The sequence below is a fragment of the Plectropomus leopardus genome, chromosome 12 (genome assembly GCF_008729295.1).
Source record: "Plectropomus leopardus isolate mb chromosome 12, YSFRI_Pleo_2.0, whole genome shotgun sequence".
NCBI classification, from domain to species: domain Eukaryota; kingdom Metazoa; phylum Chordata; class Actinopteri; order Perciformes; family Serranidae; genus Plectropomus; species Plectropomus leopardus.
In genome coordinates, this window is record NC_056474.1 from 25528210 (window position 1) to 25541326 (window position 13117).

The 13117-nt window shown below is 37.3% G+C and overlaps 1 protein-coding gene across 1 annotated transcript in view; it reads right to left on the minus strand.

Annotated features, from left to right (window-relative positions):
* Positions 1–13117, minus strand: part of esyt2a (extended synaptotagmin-like protein 2a) — a 59675-nt gene that overhangs the window by 38312 nt on the left and 8246 nt on the right. Inside the window, 4 exon segments of the mRNA XM_042497791.1 lie at positions 259–331; positions 622–698; positions 1580–1714; positions 3704–3745. Coding sequence (XP_042353725.1) covers positions 259–331; positions 622–698; positions 1580–1714; positions 3704–3745 — 327 coding nt within the window.

A 13117-nucleotide genomic window follows, 5' to 3' on the forward strand; every position in this document is an offset into this window, starting at 1 on the left:
CACAAGTTAAGTGAATCTGTATATTCAGGTAATCAATTACGAATCAATCGATTAGGTCGACGCGTCAGCCCAGCCCTAATGTATATATATATACATATTTTTTTTATGTATTTATTTTATTTTATTTTATTTAAAAGTATTTTCTACTGCTGAAACAATCTGTCAATTAATATCCTGTACCAGACAAGTTCCAGAAAATTACTTTGATAACTGATTCATCGTTTTTTTACAGATTGTCCATCCATACTGCAGTCATACCTGTATACTTTTGATTCCAGCTCTGCAATAATATTTCTTGATGTCCACGTCAATCGCTGTATTCCCGACAAAGCTGAAAGTAAGAGAAATAAGGAAAAAGTATTCATTTTATGATGTGATAGTGAAGGAAGAAAAGAAAAGAACATACATAGATAACCTGTACATTCATGACTTCATGTTTTGCCTTTGCTCTAACACAGAGCAAGCAACAGCAGAAATATTTTATTCTTGTAAAAAAAAGTCGGGGGTGTTATTCGCTAACTTTGTCAGACTCAACAAATCCCATGAAAAGAAAAATGTGAAATCTGACCAAGCGATCAGTTTTAAGCCAAGAGTCTGTGAGTGTGCGAGTTTGAAGTGTACCTGATCTGCAGGTCCATGATGACCTGCCGCTTGTCCACATTCTCTGTGTAAACTTTCACCCCGTTCACTCTCAGCGGCTGCAGAAACACAGATACAACAGAAGTGAGCAAATCTCTCTCAAATCTGCCAAGAATCTGGATTAAAACCTCTCTGATCCGCTGCTTATTACCTACATGTGATGCTCGGCTCTGAAATATGAGCTAAGTTTGTCTCAGTGTGCGGTTTGAGCAAGAAAAGACAAGCAAAAGACAGCTTTGTACAAAGAGAGGAAGAATGCATTTCAGAACAGAAAAACAGCTTGGATTAAAAAAACAGATTCACTTTAGTTGTCTTGTTCTAAAATGGAGACGGAGTAGAAAATTCAGTTCATGCGAGTCATGAAAGTTCAACCGCAACAAAGTAGACAAAAATAGAAACCCAATAATAAAAGATCCAAACACCTACACTTTGACAAAAGCCATGCGTAGCAATATTAAAAAAACATATTAATAATTTTGCATTTTGCATTTCAGCCCACTTAGACAAATAACATAACTTTTCCAATACATTTTTTGAATCATTTTACAGTCTTTCATACTTCTTTGTTTGCTTTTATTGTTGCCACTTGGAAATCGGCTTTGAAACAGAGCAGTGTAAGATTTCATAGATCTACTACAACTAATAGCAAAAAGGAAAAGTTTTGTGTTTGTACTGTTGTGTCTACTGTTGAGTCTTCTTTTCGTGTGTTGTTTTGTAAAAAGGGTTGAATATGGGTGTTCCAGCACAGACAGCATGAGGAAAATAAAGTGTGTTTTTTGAACAGTAAAGCATGTAGACGTGCTCTTGTAGAAATCCAAAATACAAGTATGCAGCTATAAATAAGCAAAATAGGTCCCCCTTTGACTTCAAACCTCTTTACAAATCAAATACTGTATGTATTAGTATCATCATGACAGTCTTGGTGTTGTTATCTCATCACCTTGTCGCCCATGTCGATCTTGGTGAAGCAGAAGGTGCTGAGATGAGGGTTGGCGCCCTTCACCGCCGGCTCGATGGTCTCTCTGAACAGCTTGTCCACAAATTGGCAGATGAAGGGCCACATCTGCTTCACCGTCTGAGGGAAGAGAGAGAGGGGCAGAAAGAATTAGATGAATAGATCACATCCAAATCCCACAGTGTTTCTGCCAGGCTGGAGCCAAGACCTGTTTCAGATGTCACATTCCTGCTAACATTGTTACTTTTTTATACCTGAAACCATTAGAAAAGGCTGTTTTTACTGCATGTTTGGTGAAATTTAATACTCCATCCTAAAGAGGAACTGAAAACATGCTCTCTTTTTGTCATGAGAAGAAGCAGGGAATGATCTTGGCTCTCTTTGTTTGGAGACACTAGAGATTTGTTGCAATATATCAATATGCTTCAAATGAGAAACAGTGCAGAGATCAGTGTGCTGCACTAGCACTTGGCACACACACACAAGGAATGCATGTAGCAAGACTTCTGCAACACTCACCACTGTAAAACCACAGCTGATTTTAAACGGAGCCATGTGATCTTTTGCATGGAGAATTTTACAGTTAAATAATGGGAATAATTCATTTATCTGTAAATGTGCCACAGCCACATCCTGTACTGGCACTGTGAGGGCTTTAAGTTCATAGAATCGGTCTATCGTCTGCTGCTCAGTGACCAGAAAAACCTTTGAAGAATCTTTACAAGCTGAGAGACCAGACTGCATGAATGACTGTGAGCGAACAGGCAGAAATGTAGGCAGGGCTGATCGTCACCTGACATGCTCTTTTTGGGCTGATGTCTCTAAAATGTTTGAGAACAAGGGACCTAAGACCTAAAGGATGCTGACGCCAAGGGCCACTGATGGGCTTGTCAAACATTTGCTGTTTGCGGTGGTTCTGGAGAAAAGCTCAAACGTTTTTGAAATTTGCTAGATAATGTTGTATTGGCAGTAGTAGTTGACTATTTCTTTTCCTTGTTTTTTTTTTCCTCAACGCCTATTGCCTCTAGACCTCTCCTGTCGTATTTCTATTATCTGTTTAAATTAACAGATGCAAGACAAATACAGAGTGAGGGTTTTTCTCAAATAATATATATATATATATATATATATATATATATATATATATAATATATATTTAAACAGGAGTACACAAAATTTCTCCTGAACATAATGTTTCCCCACTTTAAAAGTCATTAACCATTTTCGTGTTTCCTGCTGCAAGTCACTGATAAAGTAGTTTATTGTAAACTGGTTCGTCTAGTCAATAGGACAGCTAAAAGTACATTTCTTTTATACAAAGTGAAGAAAAATGGGTAAAATGCAAAAGGTCACCTGATTCTGAAACTTAGTTCACCTTAATAAACCTAATAAATATGCAATGTTTTTCTCTTGATTTTTAATACATCTGAAGAGTTATTAGTATTCAAAATGCACATAGAAGTCGCTAACTTTTGAAAAATACAGAAAAAAAACAAACAAAAAAAGAGTCCTATGAATATATCAACAAGCTAAAAATCAGCCTTTAAAGCCCTCATGATCACTCTCTGTGCTTCATCTTCAGTTGGTGAGCTGTATAAAAGCTGGAGTTATCAACCCCCTGCAGATAAATAATGGCATTTTTGTGCCTTGGAGGAGCATACATCTTTCTTATTGCCCTTTTGAATCAGACTCTGTGTGTGTCTGTAAACAACCATAAAAGACAAATACAACATTAAAACCACTGCAAAAGGTTTGGATATTAAAAAGCTCTTTTCCTGCTCATCAACATCCATTAACTTCTTACTGGAAGTCCACCTGAACATTTACAGTAAGTGCAGCTCTTCCACCTCTCTCTCTCTCTCTCTCTTGTTCCCTTTCTAAGATCTCGCTACCATTTCTCCACCTCCCCCCTCTCTTTCTCTCTAGGGCGGTGGGGGCACTGAGGGTCGGGGTCTAGCAGAGTTCTAGATTCAGATCCTATTTATATACCCTACCTGTGTGCCTCTGCTAGCTAACAGGCTGACAGTGTCTGATGTAGAGCCAACCAGTGGACAAGAGGTGTGTGTTGTGTGTGTGTGTGTGTGTGTGTGTGTGTGTGTGTGTGTGTACCTTATTCAGCCACTCAACTCTCTCCACATCTGGATAATGGACCTGGAATAACAGACAGAAAAGAAAGATTTAGAATCACCTTTAAAATGTTTAAGAAATTCAAAAATAAATCATTTTTAGGTGGTCATTTTCTGTTGCTTTGTTTGTTTCTTGTTTGTTTGTTTGTTTACTACGATCTACATTAGCTTCTGTTTTACATAATAGCTACTCTTCCTAGGGTCTCCATTATTTTCCTTAACAATGTTTTATTGACTGGAAAAATACATATAACATTCATACTCACAGTTCCACTAAACACATTACAATACAACACACAACAATCAACATAAATTCAAGGACTGTCTAATATAAACAGTAGCTCTACATAATCATTTATCTCTGCAATAGTTGAGAAAATAAATACATGAAAACTTATCACAAGAAAAACTAGATAGTTAGCTCAAAATCAATTTCATTTCTTCAAGACCATCAAAAGTATAAATCATATGTGGCGTTCTACACTATGCCTCATGCAAATAAATACAATCTTAACTTTTTGTGAAAACACATGGTATTACTCTAAGGAATCAAAAAACTTGGTTATGAATTCTGTTGCTTTCTTATTTTAATAAGCTAATTGATTTAAGTAACTTACATTTAATGTGCTGCAGTTTGCAACAGTTATTTACTATTGTGCTTACTACAATCTGCAGTGTCAGTTCATGCAGACAAAGACTAAAATCTATCTTTGTTATTTTTGTTGAGTGTTCCAAACTTCATTCAAATTCCCAGAAAATTATCTTTATAGAATACACTTCTAAAAAGACAAAATGCCAAAAAAAAAAAAAATTCAAAGAGCAGTGGGAGACGAGCGATTACTGTACAGAGATAAGTAAGACGGTCAAAAGTCGGGGCCATAGTTGTCAGACATAATATGTTAAGACACAGTATTAGTCCCTGGAATCACCACATTGCATCCTTTTCCATTATTGAGATGACGTACCAGTTGCCAGTTTATTAGACACCTAGCAACAAATGAGGAATGCACGATATTGGATTTTTGACGATATCCGACATGCTGATCTTTTCTACCTCATTTTGGCCAGTTACCGATGTCCATATGCATATGTTTTGTTCCACGTAATTGCAAACAACATCAAGTCTCTCCTGTACCCATAAAATGTAATGCTTTTCAAAATGTATTCATTACTTCAACTTCGGTTATATATAAAATATGCCAGATTTATTTTTTTTATAACACTTTAAGACAAAACCTTGAAATGAATTCTTCTTAAACAGCCTCAGATGATCTCCCTGACACAAACCTGACAGCAGCCACAGTCAGGGCAAACTGCAGGCCTGATTACAAGTGTGTATGCCAGGCTTCTGTGCAAAGCCTAATCACCAAAGATAAACACACTCCTCGCATCCTCTTTGTTTTGACACAGTATTATGTATCTTGCTCTTTCTCCCCTATCCATGCCAGATTCCTTTGGCAGAGCATCCAGCCTTTCTGACAACACTGTAACACAGTCTCTGGTACAGCCTGCAAAAGCTCACAAACATCACACATACTGTGAGACACTTGGCATCCCCAGAGACAGCGAAAATTTGGAGATTACAAAGAACCTTCCAAAAAATGTTAGAAAAGCCAAACTTAATTCAGTTCAATAGATCTTTCTTTGGCTGCTCTTTCTTAGAATAACTCCCTCCATAGAAGTACCCTATTATAATGGCTTTGTGTTATTTTTTTAAATTTTAAAATCACCCCAAAATAAACAAACTTGAAAACCGTGACTTGAAACTTTTAACAAGACTATGGTTGCATCCCAAGTCTCTAATTTGATATTTCCTCACTACTCACTTGACCCAGACACCCCTCTGGTCTACCATTTTGCAGACTGTCTCAAAGCTCTATTTCCTGCTCTGAGGAGCAAGGAAAGATGTTAAAGGGGAGGGAGCAGCCTTCCTGGAATACATTTAGCTGAAAATTTGAACAGGATGGCAGAGAATCAGCACAAGTGCTCATTTAATTCAATTCTCTGCTGCAAAATGTAAAGCAATGTTCATACACTATGCATTTGTTTATTTAATCCACAACCTGTTTAATTGTGTTATAAAAACACCCTCCTTAGATGTGTGTATTGTACAGTGTCTGTTTTTTATCAGAACTTCGTTAGAAAACATGTTTCTAAAATATGTTACAAAATGTGGTGTTTTCTAACAGGTTTTATCAAATGTGGTGTCAATGTTAAAGAAGGACAGAGGCTGGCTGCTGTCAGCCGATCCAGCTGTGCCACCGTCATCAGAAATGGACCTCGCTTCACATGACACTTCAGAGGAAAGGACGTCTCATTTCTCTAAAAACACATTTCCTCCTTTCCTCTCTCATGGATACTATTTAACTGACTTGAGATGCACCCTAAGAGTCTACAGCCATGCTAGCAGCTAAGGCTTTGAGCTAAATGGTAACACATCTGACTACCTGAGAGGAAAGAGACTACAGAGCGAGATGAAATCTGACAGGATGTCAGTGCAGCCTATCGAAGCTGCTGCGGAGGACTGGGAATCACCTGTGACAGACCTGTTATATAACCGACACTGAGAGGATTCAGCAGAAACACTCAGGCCTGGGGCACACACAGAAATCCTCACTAAGTACATTTGAATGGGGCCATAAATATGATGCATTTGAATGGAGGCTAAGTTCCAGGAAGGCTTCAGTCTCTAAATCCATAAATAAATTAATAGTTTATGCAGGAGTGCATCCTCATTTTACTGTTTTGCTTTCACTGGAAAATGAGGATTCACTGCAGATCCATGATATGTCATTATTAATCTATTATTACACATGTATTGTCTAAACTGTCAATACTATCTCTAACAAAGTAAGAAAATAACTTTGGTGTATTCAATTTATCAAAATTGCTAACAAAAAAGGAGTGTGTAAAAATCTATAAATTTAAGTACTTACACTGCATGAAATTCATGTTTTAATTTACTGTTTTCAGTATGGTTTCATGACTAGACTTTTATTGAATCAATTAAATTTTGGGTTTTTTTATTACATTTTTGAAATCTCAGTTTTGCATTCTTGTCAATCATGGCAAAATCCGTAATTGTTATGTAAAAAACCCAAGAGCTGATCATCAATAGCCCTTCGCCAAAAGTCAGAACACAAGATTGGTACTTTCTTTTACTTTCTCATCGCAGATATACAAGCATTGGTGTATAATTTGGCTGATATGTGTCACCAGATGCTGCACTAAATACAATAAATATTAAATATCGATATATCTGAGTTATTTTAAAGACATTGTCATCACTGCTGTGTTTGTCCTACAGAGAGTGGTTTTGTCAACCATAAAATGCCCTGCTTAGTACATATCCTAGATATTCCTATCAAAAGAGTTAGGGAATATGTTTATGTAAAAAAAAAAACAAAAGAATAAAAAATATCGCTGTCAAATGGTTGTCTTTTTTTTTCAAACCACCATATATTGATATATTGATACATAAAATGGCTGAAAAATCTAGTATCTGGAAAGCTATAATTATTACAGGAAAATATCTTGTTTTAATGTGAAAGTATGTTTGCTTTACAAGTGTTTTATCTGCACACTAGACTATGCTCCTATAAAAATCACAATAAATTACCACAGAGGTAATTTAGTTACCTTTAAATATTTTCTGTTTTTTGTCCCTTGTACTATTTCTTGTCCAGCGGGTTTTTTTGCAGGTTTTTGTCTTTTGGATGTTTGATTTTTGTTTTAAAAATTTCACCGAGTGAAACGGAGCACATTTTTGTCATGTTGTACCCGGGTGCCGTTAACTGTTGTAAAAAAAATTGTAAACCAATATTCCTTTGAGTGTGTCTCTAATGTTTGTCTTTAACTCCAAATTTCAACTGTCCTGATGAAAATGTATTTTCCAAAGGACAAAAACGATGAAACCACATACAAAAGCATTAAATTAAGGTCCAAAGTTACAGTGTAAAAAAGTTTGGTGTCTCAGTCTTATTTTATGCCTGCTGTTTACTTTCTAGTGAAAGATCATTTCTTACGGAAATCATATCACCATGAATAGCAACAAAGCAAAGGGTTGAAGTTATATCATTTTTTATCACTTCGTCCAACTTAAGCCTTAGTGTCAAAGTTAATGGAATGTAGCCAAACATGTAAATGGTACACACATTGTTGGTTGTCTATGTTTACACAGTGAACACTGCAAGTTTATTTAAGGTTGAATAAGGTGAAGCTGCGCCAGATGTGGCTGTAATCTGTTTTTTTTTTTGTTTTTTTTATTGATACCATCACAGCAGTACCATCAGAGCATCTGTTCCAAACTCAAACCAACGCAAAGGAGTTGGAACCATGGAATAAAGGCAGGAAAAAATGACTCATCTGTCCAATAAAAGGGGCAGCTGCAGAAGCACAATTTGGGGTAAACAACAGAGGCAGAGAAAGCAATACTGAAACAGTATATGGATGAAAAGGTAGAGAGAAAGAAGTGCAGTAAAAACTCAAGCCAAAGAGCAAATGACAGTCATTCACATGATGTAAACAGGAAATAACACTCAGTGGGTGCTAATGAAGCCAACATGACTCAGTGTTAGAAACCAAAACTGGGATAAAACTCAAAATATATGAGCGGAGGAGGAAACAAAGCTGATGCAGAGATTACAGAGAAGGAGCGAGAAAATAAATGTGACTAACAGAGATGAACTGAACTGTTGTTCAAAAATGAATTTATGTATTTTTATAATACCTTCCGCAACAAAGCAAGGAAACTGATTCATTTCCTCAAAAAAAAACGGGAACATTTCTCTCTTTTTATAGCAACAATGGCACTACTTTTTCTTCAGAGGAAAGGACAAAGGTTTTTTAAGGTCATTCATTTCTGTCTCCTGCTTTTAGCAGAAAAATCAAAGTTTTAGCTCTGTTAGCACCAAAGGAACAGCTCCTTCTCCCAGAAAATTTCACTTCCAAATTTCACTCAATGTAAAAAGGCAGTGCAGGGGAATCTAAACACTGATGATCTTCTCAGTCATGGACTCTAAAATTCATTTAGTTCTAATTTATTGAAGGCTAAATGCTACACCCAGTAGGGCTGCACAATGAAAGAAAAATATGCACTAACATAATTTAATATTGTGATATTACTTTTGAGTAACACAACCAATATTAAATTTTACTCAGTTAACTTTCCCTTTCACTGCGCCTGATGTTCTGCTGCTCCATCTGTGCCCAAAGTATGCTCCGCACTCCAAGAGTGTGGTGCAATCAATAATCGAACGATATGAATATTCCAATAGTGGTCCTAATGAAAGGTCCAACTACAAACAACAAAACAAAATTATAAAATCAATATGTGCCGGCAGATGTTTTAATCATGGCAGGCTGCCACATATAAATTAATGTGTGGGTAACCCTGCAAAAATATTACCAGGCAGCTGACATGCTATTTCTTTAGACACCAGTTCCTCTCTGGTATTCACACTTTCGTCTGCAACCATCTTTTCACACTTTCCTTCTTCAATCAAGCAGTATAGTACAGCGGCAATAATCGAATTAAACTCTATCACATGCAGATTACAACCAATCAGATAATAATGGCGAGGGTTCTGTCCCGTTGACAGAAATATTGCAGCCTTCGCAATGTATTTATCTTGCAAGTTGATATCAAGATGACATTTTTTTTAAACCCAATGATATAATAGCTGCCCTAAAATCTATATTATTCATTTATTTGACAATGTAAAACGTACTCATAGTATCATCGGATGTTCGTTACAAAAGACTTCATTATAAAAAAAAATAGATGAGACAAATAAATAAACTTCAAGCTCAAGAACATCTGGACTACTAATTACTAGCAAGCACTGTGTGGGGACCTGTGTTAGCACTTTACAAACTAAAAGAGCCAAAGTGGGTGAGACTCACATTCCCAACTATGCCACAGCTGTTTGGAAATCCTAACCTCTCCTTCCAGCCACACCCCCAACACAATGCATGTGTGAGTGTGTGTGTAAGAGAGGGGTGTGGAGAGGATGAATAATCCAGTCAAGCATTGCTGGAATTTATTAATTCAAACTCAAAGTGATAAATTAAAAGAATCCCATCAACGCTTTAAATGTACGTCCCATTTCTGCCTGCAGACTTAAAATCAACCTCAGCTTCCAGCAACAAAGACAACCAGGAAACCTGCTCAATCAGCTTCTCCTCAAACTGCAGGAGGCGTTGAAAGGTGCAGAAACAGGATACCTATATGACAAGACGGGTGCTCCATGCTGACGTCTATATTTAGGCTCAGACAGAGAGGGAGAGACGAGCTGTTGAGGATATGAGGATAGATGGCAGCTAGGAGAGAGATCAGTCGAGGAAATCCGAGTGCTCTATTGTGCTGTAGGTGGAAAGACAGAACCAGACTAGGTTTTGATGATAAATATATTTCGACTGTACAGCCTGAGAGTCTGTAGTTAGTAATTGATAGCCTGAAATTGATGCAAAATATTGCCTATTAGATAGTGCGAAAATTATACCTTGTGTTGCTGCAGGGCTGCAAAATAATGCAATAAATTATACAAAAAAAAACACAAAACCATCCCTAAAATCGTTCTAATGTGACTGGGCTTTGGTTTTATTCCTGGAACCAAAGTAAATGTGGCTCCAAAACAATGTGCTGTTGTGCTGTACTGGCAATTAACTAAATCCTATTCTTAAGCTAGAAAACTTGTCAATAAGCTTGTCAGTATAACATATTAGCATATCTATTTAAATAAGCAGGATTCTCTCCAAAAAGAATTGGCAAACAAAACACATCATCTATCCTTTTGCAAATAGCTTATGCTGGTGAAGAAAGAAATAGTGTTGTTAAAAACCCTTGTTCATTGTGCTTTGACAGCATGTTGTGTGTTTTCACTCTAAACCCTGTGACAAGCTAAATTTCCCTCACAGGACAATATAGTTTGAATACATTTGAATGGAAACTGAATATTTGGCAGAATTGTAACCTGGTACCCTCTAGGCCGGAGCCCAACACTGTTGACCTGACTTTCTGTATAACTGCTCAATGGTATCTGTCGCCAAATTTCAACTGTATAAATAAAAACCTACAAGCTTAAAGTTCTCCCCATTTTTGAAGTTTGAACTAATCATTTAAACATCTTCCAAGGTTGCGACATCAAGAGTATAAAACTGGCTTTTTTTCCATGTTTAACATTTTAGCAGGTGTATTACTCTATGCCAACAGTCATTTTAAATTGAACTAACAGCACGACTTTTTGTGTTGTACTTCACACTAAAATGTCTGTTTCTAAACCTAAATAAAGGTTTACCTGGAGGACATATAGTTTCAAGTGAGGAGGACAACTAATCAGCTTTTGAAAATTTTCATGTGACTTCAAAAGTGACTGCCACTCTCCAGTTCTTAATAGCACCATTAGACATGCAAAGCAGACCAGCAAAAAGGAGTGGAGAGGGAGGGACAAGTTGCTCAAGCTCTGAGAGCATAAACTTGAAATTTACTAATGTTCCAGCACACTGGATTTCTGTTAAAACAGTGAGTTTAGTATATGAAAAGTCAGTCCTAAATGTCTCTGTACTGCTCATACAAAGTAATCCAAGTTTCCTGAAGCCCTAGTGTGCTAAGTTGTTTTGAAAAATGCCACTAGTGCCATGTTTTTAGCTTGTGATAGCCTGTAGCACCTGGTTATCTGCACGCCAGTTTTACATGCTACCCGAAAGGCTGCCCCACACACAGAGACTTGTGGAGTTAGCAGCAAGTAACAAGTCCCTTTCTCAGATTTAAAACTACTGTGTGTAGGGGAGACTTCAAAAAAACTTGGCACACCAGGAACTCAGGAGACTTGGATTACTTCGTATAAGCAGTATGGAGACATTTTGTGGTTTTATTATGTATTTTTTTAACGCTTGACTCCTGGTCACCATTTGCTTCAGTTGATTGGGTTTGTATGAGTGCAATGAGTGGCCTTTCCCTGATTTCAGATGACTTTCAATCAGCATAAGGGTGATTAGATAATGACTAAATTTTCATTTTTGGATGAACGATCCATTTCAAATTGGGGAGTGTATGCATTTTAAACCAACGATTGGTACTCAGCTCAACAAATGAGGACGTAAACAACCTTAAATAAAGACAAAAGTCAGCACTTTACCCCAATAACCAACTGTCTTCCTTCAAATCCAATGTGCTGGAAAAGAGAGTTTTAGGAGCAAATATTGAAAACATGTACAGACTGGAGGTAAAACCAGGACAGAGCTGCACAAGGGTTTTCTGTTCCTCCACATTGTTTCCATTCTCTGCTGTGGAGCAGAGCCCAGCCCTCTGGCACATCAAAAGAACAGGGAAGCCACACCCGTGCCATGTCACACCAGTGCACACAGAGAGGAAGGGAGAGGAGGTGGAGAGAAACAGAGTGAACTCAGTGGAAACAGTTAAACTGTGGTTGTAGTAGCTTCCCTTCTCTGTCTTTTTAAAGGCTGTTCAGACTATTTCAAACCAGGTTCTTATAACTTAACTATCTGAGAAAAAAGGTTAGCTAAGTTTGACTAAACTTTTCCAGCAACACCATCGTCACACACGCCCACATCTACTAACTGCCCAGTACAGCCCTCTGACTCAAACATAATTTATCTGAAGGCTTTTATACCTACATACAAACACCAAAAAAAAAAATCCAAAGTTGATACTGTTCTGTTCTGCAGTTTAGTGAAACATAAAAAAGATATGCAGACATCATTATAATAAAGATATATGTGACAAATTCTATACTGGGAAGTTTACTTTGTAGTTTTTTTCTGAGCTTTCAATCACAGGCTTCATCAGTAAATAGAAGTGGTTCAGAAGAATCTGAATCCGTCATTTAAAAAGGGAAACCAGAAGACCGACAGGACGGATTCTAGACGCTAGTTAGGCTATTAGAACATCAACAATACAATGCTGATAGAACAAGGAATATTTACCGTGCACTTGTGAACAAAAGCACAAACCATTACGAACTGTTTCTACTAAAGAGCTCAATGGCTAAGGATAATAATTTCACATAATACAACAAGTCTGTTTTAACCTCATGCACTCTTGACTTTAGCGGTTCATTTACTTTCATCACTTTGGCTTCTCTTCTTGTACGCTGAGCTGAACCGCCAATTAGAGTGATTTCAATCAGAGATGGGCTCCGTTGTTCTTACCCAAACCCCAAACCAAATCCTAACCCAATTCAACAAGCCTAAAAGGCCGAAAGATAGCCAAAAAGGGCAAACTTGTCCCAACAGCATGACATACCACAAAAACTAGGGCAACAGACAATTACGGACAGCCTGACACTGCCAAACAGGGGCCTGGTGTGGCAGGGCCCTTATTAACCCAACATTAACCCAAGTACCCTTATGATGGGTACTTGGGTTAATGGTATAT